At 42.2% G+C, this 26,381-nt stretch overlaps 1 protein-coding gene across 1 annotated transcript; it reads left to right on the top strand.

The window, feature by feature from the left end:
* On the top strand, positions 1-26,381 carry ATP6V1C1 (ATPase H+ transporting V1 subunit C1). Its single transcript, XM_072151405.1, has 13 exons — positions 1-154; positions 5,911-6,079; positions 7,596-7,663; positions 12,965-13,050; positions 14,578-14,672; positions 15,878-15,969; positions 17,791-17,889; positions 18,737-18,805; positions 19,938-20,030; positions 20,108-20,201; positions 21,906-22,003; positions 23,952-24,078; positions 25,734-26,381. The coding sequence occupies exons 2-13, from the start codon at positions 5,948-5,950 to the stop codon at positions 25,827-25,829; spliced, it is 1,149 nt and encodes a 382-aa protein (XP_072007506.1). The 5' UTR covers positions 1-154; positions 5,911-5,947; the 3' UTR covers positions 25,830-26,381.

Here is a 26,381-nt window from a genome sequence, read left to right as displayed (position 1 = left end):
GATGAGGACACATGAGAAACTGGGATTGTATAATGTCATTGCTTCTTGTAATGAGTGGCAGGCAGGGGGTTGTGAGTGAGAGGATGGCGGAGATCTGATGAGCTGACCTGCCGCTTGTCTGTACCGATTGTGACAGCTTTACCCGGCTAATCAGGTAAGGACCCTGTCACAGCAGGAGGTGTGAGGCCTGATCACTAGTGCACACGTGTAGTATACGTGCACAACCATGGATGTCACACATGATGTATTGTGTATGAATGATGGATGATATGTATAGTATAGGTGTGTGTATTTATATCTTTATGTGATCTATGTAACATATGATGTAATATGAATGAGCATTTGTATGTGTATGATGTATAATGTGCATGTTATATGTATATGATGTGATATTATATGTATGACTATCATGTATAATGTATATATTATATGTGTGTATGATGTACAACGTGTATATTGTGTGTATTGATATCTATATGTATGTGATGTACATACTATGTGTGATGTGACATTGATGTGTATGATAGGTCAGTATTATGTAGGTGTATGTATGTCACTATGTATGATGTGTGATGTATGAAATGTATAGCTGTGTGTGTGATGTAGTGTTTGTACACAATGTATGGATGATGTTTTTCTCATGTTGATGCCCAGACCATATAAAACCTGATGTTTACGATGACCTCCCGCTTTTCCATCCCTCGTTCCTATCTGGTGTCATCTATAGCTCTCTATTAGCTGTGGATCTGCAAGGCCTTAGCACCCTATCCCATCTACAGGGGTCACCACGCTCCATTTGCAGGGGCCTCAATGCTCCATATGTTGAGATAAAGTTGTACCTCCATATAATCACTGCAGGATCTACAGACATTGTTATGTGTATGGACCAGTCTCCGAAAGGATCAGACTTGTCATATTTCGTCATGCCCAATTCTTTGTGTCCTTGAGATAGCTTAAAGGACATCTACCACCAGGATGAAGGATTGTAAACCCAGCACACTGACATACTGGTGTTTGCCCCCTCTAGCAGGATCTGCTCTTCTTGTAGCTTCTTATTCTGTTTTTTTTTTTTTTTTTTTTTAAAGCTTTTAAAATTATGCAAATGAACCTGATGGTCTTTGGGCTCCATAGGTGTTAAAGGAGACTTGAACCCCTCAGGCTCATTTGTATAATTTTTAAAGCTTTTTTTGTCTCAATAACAAGGGCCTAAGTAGCTAAAAGAAGAGCAGATCCATACCAGTATGTCGGTGTGCTTGGTTTACAATCCTTTATCCTGGTGGTAGATGTCCTTTAATGTCAATAAACATGGAAGTTTCCTTCCATGTCAATGGAGCAATGTTGTCTTGCAGCTTTGCTCCATTTATTTCTATATATCTGAGCTGCAGTACCGGTACAGACCATGGTCAGGTGTGGCGCTGTTTTTGGAAGAAAGCAGCCATTTTTTTATCCCCTGGACAAGCCCTCTAAGTTTGGTCTCTATCCACAGTTATCAGTAGGGATGGTAAACCATGTAACATGTTTGGCAGCATCCGACTCCCCCTGAATGCAGCGTGTTGTTCCTCTAAGATTCCTCCTGGAAATGTATGAATAAATTTACAACCTGGTGTTACCGATCCTGGTGCATGTACCTTGGAGATAGTCCATAAAATGTCCAGTTTGGGGTTTGATAGAAATTGCTGTTCTACCATACAGAAGTCATGGCGAGGGAATATTTGTGGTGTACTAGATCTGAGGGAGAATATCGTGGTGACACCATATGGCGGTATAAAGAGCCTGTAGGCCGTGTCCGCCGTGCGCACCCATGATCCTCTGCGTCACTTGTGACAGGAAGCGGGTGACCACATGCTCCGGGATTGCTTAACATGGAAGAGGGAAGTAATGTGAAGTCTGTGATTTTCAGAACAAAGAATCATGTTAACTGCTTAAAGGGGCAGTCAGAGGCAGCGCTATAAATAAAAAGTCACCTTTAATTCACCTTCTGCCCGGGTCTTGCATCTGTTGCGTTATATACATCATATACCTACACTGCACCGAGTAATCAGCCTCATCAGGGCCTTCCATGCGGGCAGCGCCGCTGAGTCCAGTGATCGCCTGCACAGGTCACAGTAATGATAGTGATGTCACAGTAATGATAGTGATGTCACAGTAATGATAGTGATGTCACAGTAATGATAGTGATGTCACAGTAATGATAGTGATGTCACAGGTCAGCAGGTTATTTTTTTTTCCTGATTTTTTTTTTCTGTTCCAGACTGCGTTAGTTATGTCTCTATAGTCATCAATGCAGTTGTCTGCCATCATCATCTTCACAGCCAGTTCCAAAGGAGGTGCCATCTGCTTAAAGGGGATTTGTTAGCACTGATTGTCACCCCCTATTCAGTGGAAAGGGTACAACACACGTCTGATTGCTGGGACCCTCTACCAATAATGTGCTGCTGTAGATAACTGGGTACTGGTTGCAGAAACTGCCATATTATGTTAATGGGGCCCATTCCTCCATTTATTAAAGGAAATCTACCATCAAAATCCATCCTGATAAACCAGGGACATTACTCATAGATCCATGCACCGGGACTGTGGTAATCTTCTTATATTTGTTATCCATGGCCTCCTTCCTTCTAAAATCAACTTTTAAAATTGTTACCAGAGCCCCTCTGTGTTGCAGCTTTCCGCTGCCTTATTACAGGTTTATGGTTGTGTTTTGTCCTGTAGAGTCCATTTCTTCTGAGGTTTAATTCTACCAGATCTGTGGTGGATGAATCCCGTGCCCCCGGGGCATAGTGCAGTTATTTTCCGGCCGGATACTTGTGTGGTGTTGTGTGTGTACACACGTAGTAGCGTGTCCTGTCTGCAGGTTAAGTTGAGGTGTGTTTACTACACAGATCATTATCACTGACTACTAATATTTCGTAACACATTGTGGATTAGCGGTACATCGCCATATTATGCCCCACAATATACGGATATTCCCCCTGTTTCTGCAACCGTACATATATGAGGATGGGATCGACTGCCATATTGTACCATTTCATATCTCTGGACCATCAATGATGAAGATAAAAGCGCTCACATTTGGTGACTTCATTTGCATGTGTCCTCTACTATCATTGTGGAGAAATAATACATCCCCTTTAAGACAATCTACCATCATGATAAACCAGGGACACTTAATCATAGATTCAGGCACCGGGACTGTGGTAATCATCTTATATTCATTATCCACGGCCTCCTTCCTTCTAAAATCAACTTTTATAATTATGCTAATGAGCCAAGATGGCATTGTGTGTGTTACAGAAGCCCTCTGTGCTCTGGCTTCACAAGCTGTTGTTACACTGCGCAGCATATCTCAGGCTCACCCTTCCCCTGCACTTCTTGTAATCTAGACAGCAGTGAGCACTTAGTAGGGTGGGGGAATTCCTCCTGCACAGTGTAACAGCTTGTGAAGCTGCAACAGATAGGGGCTCTAGTAATTCCCCCAGAGCACTTTTGGCTCATTAGCATAATTTTAAACGTTGTTTTTACAAGGATGGAGGCCATGGATAACAACTATAAGAAGATTACCACAGTCACGGTGCCTGGATCTATGAGTAATGTCCCTGGGTAATTATGATGGATTCTGATGGGAGATTTCCTTTAAGGCCTGGGACAGAGATTGCAGAATCATTATACAATGACATTCTACGGAGATTCGGACCATGGCAGCGGTAGCATCTGGTTTCTACTTCTGTTGCGATTACAATGCTGCGGGGGAAGGAGCTCAGGATTTATTGAATTCTGCGATTCATTAGAATCTACAATCATTGTTGAAATATTTTGGATTCTAAATGGAACGCGGAAATTATTTTGTGCTGCAGTTTATTATCTGGATGAACTCGGTGCACTATGATCTCTGTGAATCTCTGTTGGTTAGTCGCAGGGGATTCGTAGGTCAATGCCAATGGACTAACTGGGTTTCTCAGTACCTTATATTGACAACCTGTTCCTTACCATAGGTCCAATATCAGATAAGCAGCACATCCAGGGATCTGATTGCGGATCCTTTAGTGTTCTCCTTCTGTCTGTTATTAAGATCACAGAAACTGTGGGGAGTAGAAAGAAAATTCAAAGTGCGTCTGAATCTGTGTAGAAGCCCCTACAGAGTGGTATGTTGATCTCCACATGTGAGAGGTGTGAAGATCATCTGTAAGAGGAGTATACCAGCAGATTTGACAATACAAAGTCCAGCTACAATCCTGCATTTTGCATAGTCCTGCTGCTATACAAAGGTATGGTTACACAGATCTCCAGGGACTGTTTGCGGCTTTGTATGGTCAACCTTAGGGGAAAAAAAAAACACATTTCTTATGAAACTGTTAAATCAGAAAGGTACCTTGCCCAAAAATATGTAATTGGTCTAATATGAGATGTGTTGGGGGCACTGGCAAGGAAAAATAGGGAAAGATACCATTAGCAAGAAAGAGAAGAGAAAAATCTAAGATACAGATTACTATTAGTTGACTTGGCGAAAACTTCTAAAACAACTTTTAGAAAATTTAAAAGAAAACGTAAAGGAAACAAAGTAAAGAACTGAATCGTCTCATTGTGCAGAAGTGAAGAGCCTGTGACTATCTCCGCCCAACTTCTTATTGTCAACTGAGTCCCCTCCTGTCATAAATATTCCTATACCATTCCTATTACTGTTTAAAAAAAAAAAAAATCTGCATATGCCCCTAACTTAAAAATTTTTAAAAATATATAACATGGACCCAAAATATAAGGTGTGGTGGGCTCCATTATGATGTCCTGCACCAGGGTGAGTGTTGCTGTGACTACTAAGAATGATTTGGGAAAAGCTTTGTTGAAGGGTTTATATACTGAGAGGGTTGGGGGATGGTTATATATATATATATACTGCATGGAAAGGAACAATCCCTATATTGTTCCACTTCATGCATGAATAATTTCTCAGTATGTTTATAAAGTTGACTCACCACAACAAGTGACCCCATCTGAATCTGATTATTGTCTCTTCTCTGAGCTGTGTCCAGCATATTCATGTTCTTCCTGCTCAGCCACGCCTCCAGTCCCCCCCCCCCCCACTGAAGAGAATTCCTGAGGGAGGGGGAGCTGATTTCTCTTCAGCCAGTCACATACAGTCAGTTTCCGTCAGGAATTCTCTTCAAGTGACTCACAAGGTGAGCCTGTGAATGATGTAGCGGAGCTGAGTTAGCTCCGCTTAAGAGCAAGCAGACCCCTTGTCAATCAGGAAGCTGGAGGCGTGGCTGACCTAGCTGAACATGAATATGCATTTTTTAGGCATGGAGTGGAACAATATAGGGATAATTTTACTGCTGTATAATATCAGTTTTTTAAAGATATGTTTAGTTAGCAGGGATTCGTTTAACTGACATGTTCCCTTTAAAGCTGTTGTCCAGGTCTTATACAAAGAGTTTTTAAAAGGAGTCTACCAGCATTTTTTAATGTAAAACTGCAGACAGTGTTAGGCACAATACTGGAGAGGTGTTTTATTCATGTCTCTGTGTATGTTGTTAACAGATGCAAGACTATAAAACATGGATGTATGTTCCAGAATTGTAGCTGGACTCGATGCACTGAAGGCATATCCTCATACTGCTGTGCTTTTAGCTCAATGCAGTGACCTGCTCCACATTCCCTCCCCTGTGCTCCACACTTTTGGTTGAATTCTGCAGCAATTACTCTGAGCAAATGGGAGTGGCTGTGGAGCAGTTGAGTGCAAAGAACACAACCCATAGTCCAAGTCCAGCTACAATCCTGGAATATGAATGCATTTTCCACTGCCCTGCTTCTACTAACACACACAGATTACTAACAGTTTTAGCTTCTGACTCTTTAACTTTAGCAAAAAAAAAAATTAACATAGTCCTTTCTTAATTTTTCTGTCCTTTATAGTAAAATTCTGCGTAGAACCAACACTTAACCCACAATCATGACTGAGTTCTGGTTGATTTCTGCTCCTGGGGAGAAAACCTGCCAACAAACCTGGGAGAAGCTCATGGCCGCCACAACCAAGAACAATAACTTGTCTAACAACCATAAGTTTAACATACCTGACTTGAAGGTAAGTGCTCTGTGTAACGGATAGGAGAAGAATACAAAATCGCTAAGTAAAAAGTATTTGTTTTTAATCTTATTTGTTATATCCGTAAACCTATGGTAGCCAGTGTTGCCAAAGAAAAAAATTTGCTTATCCTACTGTCACACTTCCGCTCTCTTTCAGCCTATCGGTTACCTCTTTAGAACACAGGAAATCACTTATGACCTTAGAGCAGTGATGGCGAACATATGGCACTAGTGCCAGAGGTGGCACTCGGAGCCCTGTCTGTGGGCACCCAGGCCATCACCCCAGCATGAAGTTCACCAGACAGGACTCAAAGAATCTGCCTGCAGAACCTTCCTATAATGATAGGCGAATTTGCCCTCCTCCTTTCAATTGCGTTGGTGTCTTTAGGAGGCTGAACGACTGAAAATTGTCAATGAACAGGGAGAAATACATTACTGCTTAAATTGCTGCGCTGGCACTTTGCAATAAATAAGTTGCTTTTGGTGGAAGTTTGGGCACCCAGGCTCTAAAAGGTTCGCCATCACTGCATTAGAGGAAGTGACTTCCTGTGGTCAGAGGAAGTGACTTCCTGTGGTCAGAGGAAGTGACTTCCTGTGGTCAGAGGAAGTGACTTCCTGTGGTCAGAGGAAGTGACTTCCTGTGGTCAGAGGAAGTGACTTCCTGTGGTCAGAGGAAGTCACTTCCTGTGGCCAGAGGAAGTGACTTCCTGTGGCCAGAGGAGGTCTCTGATTGGCTGAAGCAGTCTTTTGACCCCCAGCACTTCTGCCTTAGCAGGAGAAGCCAAAGACTGGAAGAAGCCGCACAATATGGGACCCGGCAGCCAGAGTAGGCTAAATACACCCCTTTAAGAAGTGTCAAAGCAGTAACATCTATTCTCTCAGCCACTGTCTTTGGTCCCTCTGGCCTCATCAAAATATTTTTGCTTTTCCACTTTGAGGAACCTCCTCCTTGACTCCATCTTCTCTGGCTCTTTGCCTCCTTTAATAGATATCGGTCCATGGATTGTGGTGCAGTCCAGCCCAGAACAATCCACATCATACACTTTACAACCAATATGCTAATTTGGCCCACTACAGTGGTTGTAGTCTGAATACCTCCACCCCAGAACCGCCCACTTGACGAAATAGAGACTAATTAGCATATTAAATTCCAAAACTAACAGCATTGTTCTCTTGGGAATGGTAAGAGCTAGAGATAAAATGCGGGCGTATGGGTGATTGGCAGCTGCCGATGTACGGGTTGTTACCCCAGTTATGGACAGTGACCTCACCAGCGCCCCCTCCTGCTCAGCGATGTAGCTTGTAACTTTTCCTTACACAAACCATATCAATTATTTATTGAAAGTGAACAACGCCTTTAAGGCAGTAAAGGCACACAGACAATTTATGAAAAGTGGCCAACCCCTAATGTCGTTTTTGTGTGTTTTTAGATTTAAAAAAAAATGGGGATATGTCTCGGAAATGTCTAAATTGATAAAATAATTTTTGTTTCTGATTTTTTTTCTGTAACGCAGGTCGGGACTCTCGACGTCCTGGTCGGTTTGTCTGATGAACTGGCGAAACTGGATGCATTTGTGGAAGGGTAAATGCTGCATTATTTATTTTTACAATGTACCATATTTTTCGGACTATAAGGCGCACAAAAAAATCCTTTGATATTTTCAGAAATCAAAGGTGCGCCTTGTAGTCCAGCGCTCCTTATATATGAACCGTACTTACAGACAACAGCTGCCTAGAACTGTGCACAGGTCTGCCACCTGCTGGTCATTCATCCTTATTGATGGTGCGCCTTATACTCCGCTGCGCCTTATACTCCGAAAAATACGGTAACAATAGATGATTGTTAAAACTATTCTATGTCTGCAGTGTTTTGCAAATTGTACATGGACTAGAAGGATGGCACTGCAACCTTATGTAAGCCCCTTCTTCAGCCCTGTCGCAGGGGAGGTAGGAGGGGGCAATCCTTACAATATTTCATTGGGACATTTTTGGAGTCCATATTTGCTTCAGGTGACAGGACACAACAGAAATTACAGTTATAATTCTTCTTTGCAGCATATCTGTATCTCAGTCAATACAATACATTTTAAATTTTTGGCAACAAGGTTTAAAGGAAATCTATTATCATCATCCATCATGATAAACCATGGTCACTTACTCATAGATCCAGGCACCGTGACTGTGATAGTCATCTAATATTTGTTATCCATGGCCTCCTTCCTTCTAAAATCAACTTTTACAATTATGCTAATGAACCTGAAGGGCTTTGGGGGTTGTTTCCAGAGCCCCTCTGTGCTGTCATTTTACTCCCATGTCGATGGTGAGAAGTTCTGCTCATTGTAACAGACGGTGCAGCACTGAAGGGCTCTGGAAACACCCACCAGAACCACACACGCTCTTTAGCATATTTTTAAAAGTCGATTTTAGAAGGAAGGAGACCATGGATAACAAATATAAGAGGATTATTACAGCCTGGATCTGTGAGTGTCTCTGGTTTATCATGTCTGATTTTGATGGTAGATTTAATTTAAAGGGGTTTTCCCGTGAAACAAGTTAGGCCCTGTCTATAGGATTGGGCCTATCTTGCTGATTGGTGTGGGTCTCAGTGATGGGACTCTCACAGATTCCGAGACTGGGGGTCTGATGTACCCCAGTCGGAGCCCTTTTTGCTCCACTAAATGAGCGGGGCAGCCGGTCACGCATGGTCTGGCTGCCCCGTTCATCTTTATGGAGCTCCACAGAGATGAAAGGGGTAGTCTGACCATGCGCGACCAGCTGCTTTGGTAATCTCGGACCCCATTGGACCCCCGTCCTCGTGATCTGTGGGTTTCCCCTCATTGAAACCCCCCACAATCAGCAATTAAGCCCCTTTGTAGGAAAACCCCTTTAGGGAATACTTTTGCATGAGTTGTTGTGGTGGTGCCAGGCACATATCACCTATGTGTATAGTAACTGGTTACCCACTCCTGGTATGTGCAGTGTAGGGGATGAGTGTAGAATTTATCACGTCCGTAACATACTCCTTCACCTCTGCTTATAGCACTGCATTAAGTAATGGTCTAATGGACTTCTACACAAGTCTCCAATATGTTGTTGGACAACCTACCCACAGGTTAGGTTTCAATTGGGTCAGAACACAGAAACCTTTACAACAGAGGGTTTATAATGAATATAGATGCAAGTCACTCCGTTACATTGTTACTCCTTTCATTTTGTGGTTTTTTGGGCCTTTTATTGTTTAAAACCTGTCCTAATTTGCTTCAACGATGTCCATGTCCCTTGCTTTTCATGATGCTGTTTGTCCATTAATGTTCTCTGAGGTCTTCACAAAACCTCTGTAGTCATACTGATGATAGATTACATCTGGGTGCACTTTATACATCTGTAGTATTTTATTTACTTATAAGACGACTTCTAATGGCAGTTGGATACATTGGATTTTAATTCGGTTTTCATGATTCTCTTTGTTCAGTAATATTCCCTAACAAACCCCTGGGACCTTCACAAAACTTCTGTAGTTACACTGAGAAGTAATTATATAGAGAAGTAATCAGTTTATGTTAGACATGTGTGACATGTCCACCTAATATGTCATAAATAATTTATAGGTGTAGGTCCTATGTCTACCAATAGGGGGCATAGCTGGAGACATAGCCCCTGTGAATGGAGAGGTCAATCTTTTTATTAACTTTTATATGTTTTAGGGGACTTCGTGACTAGTTTATAAGTTTGTGGCACCAAGCCCACAATAGTGGCACCAGTCCCCTACTTAAGGACACCCGACATGCAGACGACCCCTAGTTACAGCTCTCTGAATATTTTACTATGGTCCCAGACTGCAATGATCAGCTGTAAGGTGTCTGTAATGAAGCTTTATTGATAATCCTTGGTCCCATTACAGCAAAAAATTTTGAAGCTCCAATTGTCTTTTTTTTTTGTCTGGATCTACAGTTATAAAATATACAGTTTCGACTTACATACAAATTCAACTTAAGTACAAACCCACGGAACCAATCGTGTATGTAACCTGGGGACTGCCTGTATATCCCTTTAAGTAGAGAAGAACTGCTGCGTTATCTAACAGAGGAGGGGTCCCAGAGATTATCCATAGAAATCGTGACTGATCGCTCCATGTTGAGGAGCCCTATATGTATAGTCCTGGCTTCCCCAGTGACATTATGGGGAATACTGTTTATAATCCGAATGGTAAATTTCCATCCAGACTAATCCATTATTTCCAGTGGAGCCGCGACCCTGAGCTACTTGTAAGAAGAATAATACTGCTGATTGTACCGCGGCAGACGCCAAGCGTTGTGTCCGTTCTCCTCATCTAGATACCAGATTATAACCAGTGATACTGAATACATGAAAATTAGCACCATCATATCGTGAAAAGTTTATAAAGTTTTGGAAACTTTGTAAAATTTATTCTCTGTGATTTTCCATTACTTATAATTAGGAGAGGGATAGACCTCTGTTGATCCTGAGAACCAAGCTGTGCAGGGAAGTCCAACTGGTCCCATTTACTTTAAAGGGAACCTGTCACCAGGGATCTCATTTCCACTAAAGACAGGTTGCAGATGTCCATCACACCTTCAGTGCAAATATGTCTTCCTGTCTTATCTAAGGATTTGCATTGCAATATAATTGTGAGTTGTAACTTACCTGGCTTTCTGAAAGAATCCTCTCTTTAGTCCTAGGGGTTGGGCTTTGGTTTGGATGCATTTCAAAAAACAACATGTGACTTGTCTATGCTGCAGACTCCGCAGCTCCCACCTTTGTACTCCTGTACAGGTCCTCCCTCCCTCACTAATGTAAGCTCACTAGGCTGTGACCTCTGTGAAGGAGCAGAGGGAGGAGCTGTACAGGAGCACAAAGGTGGGGGCTGAGAGCTGAGGAGTAAGCAGCACAGACAAGTCACTGTAGTGAACCCACTGGTGCCCCGAGGAAGATGTAAGCCGACACCTGGGAGCAGAGTTTAAGTGGCACCCGGTCTTCACCAGAGCCCGCTGCAAAGCGGTTGGACTTGCTTCGGTGGGGTACCACCAGGTCGTTCCACACTTGTGACTTTGTCCGCGGTGGTGGCCAAGGCGTAGGTCAGATTCGTGAGCCAAAACCATGGTCAGGGACAGGCAACAGGTTGAGATAGGCAGCACAGGATCAGAGTCGGTAGGTCAGGGCAGGCAGCACGGGATCGAAGTCAATAACGGAATCGGGGTCACAACAGGAAATTGCAGAATAGGCACAGGGCATGGATAACAAGCTTTCTCAATGGATATAAGGCACAAAGATCTGGCTGGTTGTGCAAGAAGAGGTTTGGTTATAAAGGATTCTGGGAATGGGCAGCACCAATCAATGGTGTGCTTGCCCTTTAAATCTTCGGGAGCCAGCGACGCACGCCCTAGGAGATTGGGATGCGTGCACACGACCGCCGTAGCAGAACGGGGACAGGTAAGTGGCGCTGCGGGGCCGCTAGAGCATGGAGAGGGACACGGGTGAGCCACTGTGGCAGTCACATGTTGTCTTTTGAAATGCATCCAAACCAAAGCCCAACCCCTGGGACTACACAGAGGATTCTGTCAGGGTACAAGATAAGTTAAAACTCACTATTATGTTATAATGCAAATGCTTAGTGAAGGCAAAGGCATCTTTACACTGCAACTGTAATGGGCTTCTGCAACCTTGAAAATGAGGTCTCTGGTGACAGGTTCCCTTTAATGAGGCTGCCTGGAGATCCCTGCACAGTTTGTGTTCCAGAGCACTACTGTGCTAGGAGAACCAGCCACGGGACTGAAGTCCTGCATCAACACTCCTTAGATAAATGGGGTTCCTAGGGGTGAGACCTCCACTTTTTATAAATATATAGCAGATTGTAGGAAAATGTCATCACTTTACAATACAGGCGGTCCCCTACTTAAGAACACCAGACTTACAGACAACCCATAGTTACAGACAGACCCCTCTGACCTCTGGTGAAGCTCTCTGGATGTTACTATAGTCCCAGACTGCAATAATCAGCTGTAAGGTGTCTGTAATGAAGCTTTATTGATAATCCTTGGTCCCATTACAGCAAAAAATGTTTAAACTCCAATTGTCACTGGGGCCAAAATTTTTTTTTTTGTCTGGATCTACAATTATAAAATATACAGTTTCGACTTCCATACAAATTCAACTTAAGAACAAACCTCCGGACCCTATCTTGTACGTAACCCGGGGACTGCCTGTATATGATTACGATTTATCTATTATATTTCTAGTTTGCACACCTTTTGCTTATCAGATGTCTCCATACAGTACTATAACTGGTTAAATCTGTCTCACTTGAATTTAGTCTATACTATGAGTGGTCATATCATAGGAATTCCAACGTCTAAATGTAGTGCGGCCTACAATAAGGTCATCCACAGGGGCTTCCTTCCAGAATCTGCACTGCACCTGCCCACAGTTTGTATGTATGGTATTGAAACTTTGCTCCATCAATGAGAATAGGGTTGAGCTGTAAAGAGTTACTCATTAGCCTCCTTATCCGTCTGAAGTGGACAGAGCCCTGAAAGCTTTCAGATATACTGCTCACTACAGGAGTAAGAAGCAGAAACAAGAAAATCTGCTTCACGTAATAAAGTATATTACAAATCTATTATCACCTGCTCTATTCAGTTTTTATAAAATAATTTAATAAAATAAATTGCACATAGTAGAGCACATGTTTATTAACCATTTAGTGCCAAGCCATGGACCCTATTATATCTCAAAGATGAGAGGCTGAGGACGTATAACAGAGATTTTGATAATAATTTGTTATTATGTTTCCATTCTTATTATAGTCCTCCTAGCTCCCGTCATTGAACTTCTCATGTTTCTCTTCTTCAATCTCGTCTCGCAGCACAGTGAAGAAGGTGGCGCAGTACATGGCCGACGTCTTGGAGGACAGCAGAGACAAAGTGCAGGAGAACCTATTGGCCAGCGGAGGTATCGCCCCTTTTATCTTCAAACGCAATTATATGTGTAGTTTAACCCATCATGGTCACCCACATTCCCACCTAAATATATGGCAGTCATGGAGTAATAGATACTAATTTCTTTATACTGTTAAAAGTTTGGGAACCTGACTCCTAATATCCTAAAGAATTAAAGGAAGAATACATGTCTTCTTTTTTAATTCCCTTTCTTTCTAAAATTAATATGAAGCAACTCTCTAAATAATCATGGAAACTGTTCTTCCATTATGATGTTGTAGAGTCTGTGTAACTCCTACACATAGATGGCTGTCCTGCTGCTCCCAGAGCACTTCTCCTGGTTTGTGTTTGCTTTTCCTGCAGCCCCCTTGCACCTCTTATGGGCAAGCCAATATGGGCTTTAGATTTTCTGGAGAAGAGGAAAGATTCACAATTTTCAGGGATGGCGATCACACACAGCAGGAAGAGGGAATGAATTATCCACAGACTGTATATCTGTTCAGAGATGGAGGAGAGCAGCTACTGCAGTGTGTAGGGAGAAGAAGGGGGAATTCACACAGGTCTTAATGTCTCATCTGTATGTTTCAGCATAAGGCAATGATTCCTCATAGGATGTATTGTGGCAAAGTTTTTTCATGGATGGCAGATCACAGACAGCAGGAAGAGGGGATGAATTGGGCACAGGCTGTGTATCTGATCAAAGAGAGAGAGGAGAGCACCTCCTGCAGACTGTGTAGGGAGAGGAAGGGGGAATTCACACAGTTCTCAATGTCTGATATCTGTCCACATAAGACAGTGATGCCTCATGGGATGTTGTGGGGCAATGTTTTTGAGGGGGAGGGCAAATCATACAAAGCAAGAAGAGGGAATGAATCATGCACAGGCTGTGTATCTGATCAGAGAGAGAGGAGAGCACCTCCTGCAGACCGTTTAGGGAGAGGAAGGGGGAATTCACACAGTTCTCAATGTCTGATATAAGGCGGTGATGCCTCATGGGATGTCATGACATAGGGCAATGTTTTTGAGGGAAGGGCAGATCACACAAAGCAGGAAGAGGGAATGAATCATGCACAGACTGTGTATCTGATTAGAGAGAGAGGAGAGCACCTACTGCAGACTGTGTAGGGAGAGGTAGGGGGAATTCACACAGTTCTCAATGTCTGATATCGGTCCGCATACGGCAGTGACTCTTACCCATCATGTATTACTAGGAGGGACACGTCTACAAGAGACAAGCCTGAAACTAGGGACAGGTTGCAAACCACATATGTGGGGGAGGTATAAAAGGCAGTAATGTTTTAGATGATAGGTTATTCTACTTGGAAGAAGATTGAAGTCCTGTGATTACCCAGTAACTATCACTTACAACAAATCCCCGGTACTTTAGTCCATCCTCTGATGGAGCCTCTCGGAGCGGAGAAGTAACCGGCACATTCTTGAGGAGACGACTAAGCGCCATGTGACGACTTATGTGCGTGTGAAGCAGCGGCTCGTGTCCCCGGGACGTCACCCCTCACCGCTCTCTCTCCTTATTTTTCAGTGGATTTGGTCACGTACATCACACGGTTCCAGTGGGACATGGCAAAGTATCCGATCAAACAGTCTTTGAAGAACATTTCAGAAATAATTGCTAAAGTAAGACTGGTGGTTTTATTATTATTATTATTTTTTTTAAACTAATATAATTTTCCACCTTAATGGAAACTTTATCCCCAGGGTGAGGAAATCTGGAGTCATGGAGAGGAGGATGTGGTAGGGATGGCCTGGAAATAGGTCGGTCAGGGGCGGTTCTGTTCCCGTCAGACAATACATATATTATGTGCTATGTTCACATGATGCAGGGAGGCCGCCACACTTATCCTATATATAAACCATATGGAAATTGCAGATTCTTCAGCGAGCACAAACAGAAGGCTTACTGATCGCGACTCCATCTGAACTGGCGCTTACATGTGATTAGATGTTGTCTTGTGGGGGAAGGGATGTTAGGACCCCTGTGTGATGTCACCTGATTGTAACCCTGCTGTGATGTCACTATAACTGACCTATCTGACCCACTATATCACCAGAGTCCAGATGTGACGTCACGGAAGTGTCGCTGATCCGACCGAAACCTAGTTGTGGCGTCACAATAATGACGGTTGTGATGTCACAGTAGTGTAATCCCCCCTGCACCTGTTTGTGATATCACAAGCTACGTATTTAAATTAAAGGAGTTTTCCAGTTTTTTGGGATGGGTGAAAGAATACATTCTTAGGGTCTATATTCACGTCTGCAAGTGGCGGCCGCCAGCTATCCGCAAAAACTGCAGCTAGATCACGGCCGCCATAGACGTGCACCATCAGAGATAGAGCAGGTCCTATCCCTGCAGCATCGGCCGCTCAGCTCCCTGTGGAGAGGGGAAGGGTGAGGAGAGCTCACTCCTCTCTGCTCCACCTGGCTTGAACACGGACTTACCCAGCTCCGTCCCCCATATCGCTCTGGTATGTCCGGTTTTCGGCACGGCACACGGCTGGAATTTCTGGCTGTTTGCGGGACAAGCTTCAGCCAGCGAGTGGTCTTCAGAAAACTGGTGACAACGAAGGAAGGGGTGACCCAGGAGGCCACTTATTGGGTCTCCAGAACTTCCAAACAGTCACAGCACAAAAAACTGGAAGTACCAGAACGCCGGAATTGGGAGCAAGAAACTGGAGCTTTCTTTGTTTTCCTCTGTTGTTCCTCCTGGCAATGACATATCCGGGATTAGCTTTATATCGTAATATTAAATAAATTTAAGAGACTTTTATGTGTTTATAGTAGTTGAGTTACGGCGTATAACGATTTCCTTTGTCTGTATACAGGGTGTTACACAGATTGACAATGATCTGAAAGCGAGAGCCTCCGCCTATAACAACCTGAAAGGAAACCTCCAAAATCTCGAAAGAAAGAATGCGTAAGAATCCATATTACCACCTATTGGTAGCGATGCTATAAGCCAATGTCGGAGGTGAAACGCATTGCTGCTCTATTGGTTGTCCTGGAATAAAATACAACACAGCGCCACCCCTATCTATAGGTTATAGTTGGTATTGCAGCTCATTTCCTTCTACTTCTATGAACTGAACTTTGATACCAGACACAAATCATGGACAGGGGTGGCGCTCTCTCTGGTAGAAAGCAGCCGTGTTTTTTTTTGTTTTTTTTTTTTAACCCTGCACAACCCACTTGTTCAAAATCATCCATACAGTGCTGATGGTATCCTTAAAGGGAACCCATTACAAGGTTTTACCCCACTAAACTACTAGCTCCTTAGGGGATTTAATGTCCCTCTTTTATGTGAAATCTCGACCTATAAAAAATCTTCCCCAAAGTCGGGCAAATATGACTCTGCTCATCCCATGACTCGTCACATGAGATGAGTCAAGTTTAGTGGTTGCAGGGTAGTGTCACTTTTGAAGCTCCTATCTTCTGTTCTCTAGTACCTAGCAACATGCTTTTTGTCTCATAGTAAAGATAAGAACCTCATCTTTCACATCACATCAGACTTATGGCTTTATAAGCTACAAAGATACAGACAACTATAACATAGGTGGAAATGTGCACTTTAGATAAAGATTCAGATCCAACCTATTTTTTTTTTACTACCTATATGTCCTGTTCAGTATCTCACAAAACCATAAACTTGACTTGCAGCATCTTAAAGATGAGATTCTTGCCTTTTAAATGACACAAAAAGCATGTTTGTAGGTGCTATAGAACAGAAGGTAGGGGCTTCTGAAGTAACACTCCTGTGCAACCACTAAACTTGACTCGTCTCATTAGAAAATGGGATGAGAAGAGTCATATTTGCCTGACTTTTGGGGAATATTTTTTTTTTTAATAGGTAAACAGGTGATACTTCACATTAAAGAAGGAATTCTACAAAGACATTTCCTCTACTTGAGGGGGCTGGTAGTTTAATGGGGTAAAACCTGCTGACAGGTTTCCTAGGTGGCAGGGTCATATATGAATCCACCAGACTACAGGTTGTGTCACCCTCCGCCCTTGGGGAGTCAATGTGATTCATGTAGGTTGTGTTTCTCCTTTCCTCCCATCATATGAGTCTCTGGGTTCTTTGGAAATTTGGATGTTTTGGGAAGTGGTGATTCATAAAACACTTAGCTTCTCCTTTTAGTTCAGCTACAAGAACCTATGTAGAACCTATGGATGATGTTGGTTGCACCTATTGAATACTGACTGTAGGAGGGTGCTGTGTATGTAAAACGGGGGGCCACTCGCAGCTTTGCCTAACCCTTTCCCAACCACTGCGGCAGAGCCCATGGCTCATTCTGATGGTGTCTGGACCCATTGAAAATACTATTCCTCTCACAAAAAACAAGCCCTTATGAGGGTATGGCAGCAGAAAACAAGGCCGTGGCCTTTGGTTTGATTTGATGATGTATAAACTAAAAGATTCATGTGATCCTTAAAGGGGGTTTCCTTTAATTCTGGACAGGGGTTCCCAAAAAAACCCCAAAGTATACTTCCCCGGCTCCAGCTTCTGCCTGCACCCGCTTTGGGCAATGGGTTGCCGCCTCACCCTGACATATTGCCGGATTGGCGGCCGATTGACGCCCCTAGAAACTAGCCATGGCTGTGATTGGCTGAGGATCAGGACAATATGTCTGGGTCTGTCGCAGAACCCGAGCATCGGGTGATCTCATCTCTAAGTATATTTGATGTTTAACCTCAGGACATTGATCTTTCATGATGATATGATTGTGTTTCCCTACAGAGGAAGCTTAATAACCAGAAGCCTCGCCGAAATAGTCAAGAAGGAAGACTTTGTCCTGGACTCCGAATACTTGATCACTCTGTTAGTTGTTGTCCCAAAGTAAGTAAGTGCTGCAAAATCGTGTATATTCAGGGTCATATTCTGGTTGGGAGAACATCATTAGCATCAAATCTTTTACCCATACAATCTATTAGTGTCCTTTTACTTGGTGGGGGGTTGTGTATTACAGACACTGTAATTCACTGTCTATACAAGCATAAGACATACCTGAGCACTTTGCTCAGCACTTTCTGACAATTTCAGATACAGGGAGTGTCAGAAATTGCTGAACACATAGCTTGGGTTTTTCCGGCACTTGCAATCATTCTCTACAAGAGCGTCAGAGATACATTAGCACTGTGCTCAGCAATATCAGACAAATTCCCATACAGGGAATGTTGGAAATTGCTAAACACAGGGCTTGGGTTTGCATTCACTGTCTATAAGAGTATCATAGATACCTGAGTGCTTTGCTCAGCAATTATCATTAATTTTCCATACATGGAGTGTCAGATATTGCTGAACATAGTGCTTGGGTATCTCCTTAATTCACATTCAATGTCTATGAGAGCATCATAGATTCCCCAGTGCTGTGGTCAGCAATCACCAACAATTTTCCATACAGGGAGTGTCATATATTTCTGAACACTTAGCTTGGGCTTTTCCAGCACTGGCATTTATTGTCTATGAGCGCATCTGGAGATACCTGAGTGCTTTGCTCAGCAATCTCTGACAATAGGAACTTCTTGTGATTTCTTACAGTAGTGAGTCCAGCAGAGAACTGTCCTGTCCGGAATATCTATCCAGTCCCATCGGTGTCTGTGATAAGAGAATAATCACAACATTGATCTGATGACTTGATGGAGAGATTAATTTTGCTAAAATTAGTTTCAACCATGTTTTTTAGGCTTAATTTTAATGATTGGATGAAGCAATATGAAACTCTGGCTGAGATGGTGGTGCCACGTTCCAGCAGGTAAGCGAGTTCTGAGCGAGTTCTGTCTGATACACTCTGTTTCGGAGCTTGCAGGATTTACTGGACTGAACCACAAATCACTGAATTGAACAGAGATGCTGAGCTCAGCAATTCTGGGTTCAATCTGGTAAATTCAATGGAGTGAGGTTTTTCTTACGGACTAAACTTTCGGTGTCGGGATAGACCCTACTTCGCTAATAATAAACTTACATGCTAAGCCACAGTGTTAACAGTGCATCAGTAGAGTCTATAGAGATGGTTTATCCTCTCCTTGTGGTCTGGATAAAAAAAAGTTGATGCAATAAGCATTGATTAAAGGGAAACTTTCACCAGATCTTCCCCATAAGCCCCCTCAGGTAGGGTATAAAATGTCCTTCTTAGAATTCCCTCTTTTATGTAAAATCTCACTTGTTTACCTCCTCCAATGTCGCATGAAAATGAGCAGAGATTAGTCATATTTTACCCGAGATGAGCCAAGATTAGAGGCTGCAGTAAGGATGTCACTTCAGACGCTCCCATCTTGGTTTCGTTAGCACCTAGGAATATAAATACGGGGGTCATATTAAAGATAAGAATATCATCTCTCAGATGACACCGGGATTGTGGTTCTGTGATCTGCAGAAACAGAGATACAGGCATAGGCAAGAACTGAATCTTTATCTGTAGCTCACATTTCCATCTATATCTTTACCTGCTTTTATCTAGATACAGCATGATTCTGAAGACTCTCCTCCTGCAGATTCTAAACTTGACTCATCTCATGCAAACAATGACTCGTCTTTGCACATTTTCTCATAATTTTAAAGGAGGTTCTTTATAGATAAACTGGAAAATGGGAATTCTTTCAGACCATATGTGAGGGGGCTGGTTGTTTAATGCGGTAAAATTTAGGGACAGGTTCCCTGCTTTGTGTGTTCGGTAAGTGGATCTTCAAGGGGTTGGCCAGTATTTGATAAAACGGGTTATCCTAATCAATATCCAGTCAGTGAGGGGCCGGCATCCGCTTTATAAGTGTTACATTACATAGCTCGATTTGTACAGTCCACAATCCTCTATGATCACGACTAATGTGCGCCGATCCCTCGCGCCTCTCTCATGGCGCGTCTCTGGTTATGATTTCCTCTTCTTCCAGTGTCTTATCGGAAGACCAGGACAGCTACCTGTGTAATGTCACCCTATTCAGAAAAGCAGTGGACGACTTCCGGCACAAAGCCCGAGAGAATAAGTAAGTCGTGGGGCGGAGTCCCTGGGAGACCCCTCCCCATAGATTATCAGTGTATAATATACGGCCCTTGGTTCCAGGTTCGTGGTCCGTGACTTCCAGTACAACGAAGAGGAGATGAAAGCCGACAAAGAAGAAATGAATAGACTGTCTACTGATAAGAAGAAACAGTTTGTGAGTATTGCCCTGTATAAGAGGGCGGCGCACGCAGGAGGGGGTACTGTAGGTCAATTAAAGGAACACTCCAGTCAAAGCTAATTCATTGAATTGAAAGGAGCAGGACTCCTTTTCATTGGGGGGGACCACATAAGTTCTACACAGAGGGAACCAATCTCCTACCACAGCTACTGCTGCAATAGGATAGACCGTATTAGATTGCAGCCTCCCTGACTGTATGCTTATGGTCTCTTAGATTGTTCAGAGGAGTATAGATATGTACACTATCCTCCCAGCAGGCACAGATGGTTCAGTTTGTAGCTGCCCATGTGATGCTCTTCTGAGACCTCAATTGCAAAGTAAGAGGTAACTAAAAAAAAATTATAGATAATGGTGCAGCCTCCCTGACTATATACTTATGGTCACTTAGATTCCTAAGAGGAATAAAGATAGTAACACTGTCCTCTCAGAAGGCAGAGAGAGTTCTGTTAATAGCTGCCAATTTGTTGCTGTTCTAAACCATCATGGGATCAATAGCAGAGTAAGAGATAACTAAAATAATAATATTTATTATAGCGCCATCAATTTCTGCTAAAAATATAGATGATGGTGCAGCCTCCTTGACTGTATACTTATGGTCCCTTGTATTTTTTGAGACAAATTAAGATAGTCATACTGTCCTCCCAGCGGGCATAAATGATTCTGTTTGCAGATGGCCATGTGATGCTTTTCTGAAGCGTCATGGGATCAGTTGCAGAATAAAATATAACTAAAATTAATAGATGATGGTGCAGCCTCCCTGACTGTATACTTATGGTCTCTGAGATTGTTTGGAGGAATAAAGATGGTTACACTGTCCTCCCAGCAGGCAGAGAAGGTTCTATTTCTTGCTGTCCATGCGAGTCTATTCTGTGGCATGATCTGTGAGTAAGATATAACTAAAGATTTATATATGATGGTGCAGCCTCCCTGACTCTATACTTATTAGATTCTTTATAGGCATAAAGAAAGTTGCACTGTCCTCCCAGCAGGCAGAGATGGTTCTGTTTCTAGCTACGTATGTGATGCTGTTCTGATGCATCATGGGATTAATAGTAGAGCACAGAATAATGTGTATGTACTGTATACATGAAAGTAGAGCAGTGTGTGTTCCACAACAAGGTGAGGATTGCCAGAATTGAGAGATATTTTTTCTTGATTGTTTCTTTAAGAGTTAAAGGGGTTGTCCCACAAACGAAAGTTAGTGGTCTCAGTCCTGAGACATCCACAGATAGCAAAAATGAGGGGTCTGACGGACTAATGGAGCAGGCGGTTGCGCATGATCGTCCTACTCCATTAATCTCTATGGAGCATATGGAAATTGCCGAGCGCAGCGCTCACCGATCTCCGTCAGCTCCATAGAGAGGGCCTAACTTTTGTTTGTGGGAAAACCCCTTTAAAATGTACATTCTGTGTAGTCTGTACAGAATGTTTCATCAAGTAGTATTTTCCTCTTCACCTACTAAAGTCAAGCTGATAAATGTGAAAAGTGACTCGTCTCATGACTCCATAGAATTTCTCTTCAGATATCATTAACAGATTGTGAACTTTCTAAGAAATAGACTTTTTAAGAATTTCCCAGAAGCGGAGAACAATACCTGGCACCTCCAGCTCCCACTCCTTGTATACAGCCAGAACGTTATCATTATAATTACAGCTGATGTGTTTCTGCGTCTCCTGCAGGGTCCTCTCGTACGATGGCTCAAAGTGAATTTCAGTGAAGCCTTTATTGCATGGATCCACGTGAAGGCTCTGCGGGTGTTTGTAGAGTCCGTATTAAGGTAGGAAGCAAATACTGGGGAGTATTTAGGGCTAAGAAAGTCTCTAGGCAAAGACAAACCTAGTCATGTGCTCCTATGTGTGGTCATTGCTATTACACACTTGTTACAGCGCCCCCTGCTGTTCTCTTGATTGTCTATTTAGATCTATCTATCTATCTATCTATGTATGTATGTATCTATCTCATATCTATCTATCTATCTATCTATCTATCTATCTATCTCATATCTGTTTCTATGTACAGTATACATTATATCTATCTATCATATATCTATCTCTATCATTTATCCCTATCATATGTATATTTATCGATCTTTCATTTATTCATTTAACTATACATGTATATCTATCTGTCTGTCTATTATCCATTTTTATCATCTATCTCATATCTATATCTATTTATGTCCTATATCTATCTCTATCACATGTATAACTATCTATCTATCTATCTATCTATCTATCTATCTATCTATCTGTCTCATATATATCTATAACTCATTTATCTCTATCACATGTTTATTTACCTAGCTCTATTATTTATTCATGTATTTATCTCTTATCTATCTCTAATCTCTATCAATTCAATTCAAATATGCTTTATTGGTGGACCAAATACAAATTAACTTTCCCAAAACATTTATAGAATAGGGGTTTGTGGGGTGCAGGGGCTTATTGTAAGGTTTATCACGTCTGTCTATGTTTATATCCATCGCATATCTATCTATAAATCTCATATCTATTATCTATGTCTCATGTCTATACATCTATCTATACACACAAATAAATCTCATATCTACTTTATCTATCTATCTATCTATCTATCTCATATCTATCTATCTATCTATCTATCTCATATCTATCTATCTCATATCTATCTATCTATCTATCTCATATCTATCTATCTCATATCTATCTATCTATCTATCTATCTATCTATCTATCTATCTCATATCTATCTCATATCTATCTATCTATCTATCTATCTATCTCATATCTATCTCATATCTATCTATCTCATATCTATCTATCTATCTATCTATCTATCTCATATCTATCTATCTCATATCTATCTATCTCATATCTATCTATCCATCTATCTATCTCATATCCATCTATCTATATACTATCTATCTATCTATCTCATATCTATCTATCTATCTATCTATCTATCTATCTATCTATCTATCTATCTATCTATCTCATATCCATCTATCTATCTCATATCCATCTATCTATCTCATATCCATCTATCTATCTCATATCCATCTATCTATCTCATATCCATCTATCTATCTCATATCTATCTATCTATCTCATATCCATCTATCTATCTCATATCCATCTATCTATCTCATATCTATCTATCTATCTCATATCCATCTATCCTATCTATCTATCTATCTCATATCCATCTATCCTATCTATCTATCTATCTATCTATCTATCTCATATCTATCTATCTATCTCATATCCATCTATCTATCTCATATCCATCTATCTATCTCATATCCATCTATCTATCTCATATCCATCTATCTATCTCATATCCATCTATCTATCTCATATCCATCTATCTATCTATCTATCTATCTATCTATCTATCTCATATCCATCTATCTATCTCATATCCATCTATCTATCTCATATCCATCTATCTATCTCATATCCATCTATCTATCTCATATCCATCTATCTATCTCATATCTATCTATCTATCTATCTATCTATCTATCTATCTATCTATCTATCTATCTATCTATCTATCTATCACCTGATCTATCACCTGATCTATCACCTGATCTATCACCTGATCTATCACCTGATCTATCACCTGATCTATCACCTGATCTATCACCTGATCTATCACCTGATCTATCACCTGATCTATCACCTGATCTATCTCCTATCTATCTCCTATCTCCTCTGTATGATGATTGTCTTGCCCCGCAGGTATGGGTTACCAGTGAACTTCCAGGCGATGCTGCTTCAGCCTAATAAGAAGACAATGAAGAAGCTGCGGGAAGTCCTGTACGATTTGTACAAACACCTGGACAGCAGCGCGGCCTCCATTATTGATGTGAGTAACCGGCCTCAGGTCAGACGCTTCTCCATATTCATTCTGTCCTCACTTTTGGCATCAGATCATCAGATATTCCTCCAGAGACGTCAGCTCAGCGGCCAAGGACACGGCCTGCTGTTACCTAGGATATGATGATGTCTTTCTCGCCTTCATACAGCCCATTGTCCCCACTTCACCGGGGCACATAGCCACAACATGTACGAGCCTTGTGTGATCTCGGATCATCAGACTAGGGATTTACTGTATGAACGCAATGTTATACTGATCTATAGGATCAGGGTTCTTCAGGCTGAGGATCTGCAGCTTATATGAAACTGCTGGGGGTTGTAGTCCTTCTTGTAGAAGAGCCGCCAACTAACCTACACACCACTAATAATAGGCCTCTCTCTGTACATAAGTGAAAAACATATTGGGGCACATTTACTAAAGGTCCGCGGACCGCGATTCTGTCAGGTTTCCCAAATATTTTCGTTTTGCCCTGAATTGCCCCGGGATTTTGGCACAAGCGGTCGGATTGCATGCAACACAAATCGAGCGGCGTGGCCATCGGACAACCCGACGGATTCGGACAAACCGCAGAATTTAAAAACGAAATTGTGTCGCAAGATCAAGCACTTACATGCACCGGGAAGAAGAAGGTGAACTCCGACGGACCTCAGCGCAGCAGCGACACCTGCAGGATATCGGGCGCATGGACCTTAGTGAACCCTGGCAGACCCAAATCCTCGTCGGACAACGCACCCCGGGGATCGCGACAGGACGGGTAAGTAAATGTGCCCCACTGGGTCTGTAATTTTTACCTGGGAATCATATGAGCCAACTGCACAATAAACCTATCTAAAGGGAACCAGATTTTACCCCATTTTACTAGCAGCCCCTCAGGTAGGGAGTGAAATGTGTTTTCTAGAATTCCATATTTTATGTGGAATCAAACTCATTAAGCATTAAAGGGAACCAGTCACTTAACCCACACTAATGATGTATTTGAAAACTGCTATTATAAAGCAGTGCAACTATCCCTATATTGTTCCTTTCCATGCCTGAAAAGTTCCACAGTACATTTGTAAAATTGACTTGCCTAGATTTATGCGACTCGCCTCGATCTATGCAAATGACCCCATGTGAAGCCTATAATCAGCTTTTCTCTGCGCTGATTCTAGCATATTCATGTCTTTGCTGCTCAGCCGTACCTCCTCATTCCTCTCACTGAAGAGAATTCCTGAGGGAGGGGGAGCTGATTTCTCCTCAGCCAGGCACACACAGCCAGTGTCTCTCAACCCCCTCATTCACACCTCCCACAGGAATTCTCTTCAGTGACTCACACAGCCAGCCCATTAATGATGTAGCAGAGCTAAGTTGGTACAGGTGAAGAGAAAGCAGGCGCCTTGTCAATCATGCAGGTGGATGTGTGGCTGAGCTAGGAGAACATTAATGCATATAGATAGTGAGTCAACATTACAAACAGACTGTGGAACTTTTCAGGCATGGGGAGGAACAATATAGGGATAGTTGTATTGCTTTATAATAGCAGATTTCAAGGATATGTTTAGTCAGTGTGGGTTAATTTTACTGACCGGTTCCCTTTAAAAGTCCCTACCTATATGTAGTTATATTTCGGTTGTTGTTAATTTTTTTTAATATTCCCATTCTAGGCTCCTATGGATATTCCCGGATTAAACCTCAGCCAGCAGGAATACTATCCCTACGTCTACTACAAGATTGACTGCAACTTGCTGGAATTTAAGTAAATGAAGACATGCAGTCGCGTTATTGGCGCAGAGCTGAGTTTGCAGTACAGTGATTCTCCTATCTAATTAACCCTGTGCTTGCCTCTCATGCCTGTACCCAAGATGACCCCCTTCCCGTCCCTTAGTCGCCCCCCCCTTTTGACACTTAATTTGTTTTTTCCTTTTAAAGAATATTCAGTAGATATTGTCGCTTTTATCCGATGACTTATTTAAATGTCCCCCGAGCAGATAAGAGTCTATTTATAAAGAGATTTATTTAAGGCTGGCCGTGCCCCCGCGTGACCCCACCCCGAGGTGTAGATGTCATTCCTCCTGTGTACGGTGATCAGCATTAACCCTTCGCTCGTAGCTAGATCTGGTTTACAAGGGGCTATGGTGTAAGTGTTTTATACCATTCCATTCACTGTATTTAGTTCATTCATGGTGTTTCAATGTGGATGTTGTGATGTAAAGTGTATGTAATATTTAACGTCTGTGCTTTCTGTATATTTGATAAAGATCTCTAGAGCACTGTCAGCACACACCAGAAATAAATAACGGTATGAACCGTCA

The sequence above is a fragment of the Engystomops pustulosus genome, chromosome 5 (assembly GCF_040894005.1).
Source record: "Engystomops pustulosus chromosome 5, aEngPut4.maternal, whole genome shotgun sequence".
Taxonomy (NCBI): Eukaryota; Metazoa; Chordata; class Amphibia; order Anura; family Leptodactylidae; genus Engystomops; species Engystomops pustulosus.
This window is presented reverse-complemented; position numbering and strand designations above follow the sequence as displayed.

Coding starts and splice junctions, on each gene's coding strand:
- ATP6V1C1 (XM_072151405.1), top strand. CDS start 5,948: ATGACTGAGTTCTGGTTGATTTCTGCTCCTGGGGAGAAAACCTGCCAA. Junction 14,673..15,877: donor TTTCAGAAATAATTGCTAAA/GTAAGACTGGTG, acceptor GTCTGTATACAG/GGTGTTACACAGATTGACAA. Junction 17,890..18,736: donor CTGTTAGTTGTTGTCCCAAA/GTAAGTAAGTGC, acceptor CATGTTTTTTAG/GCTTAATTTTAATGATTGGA.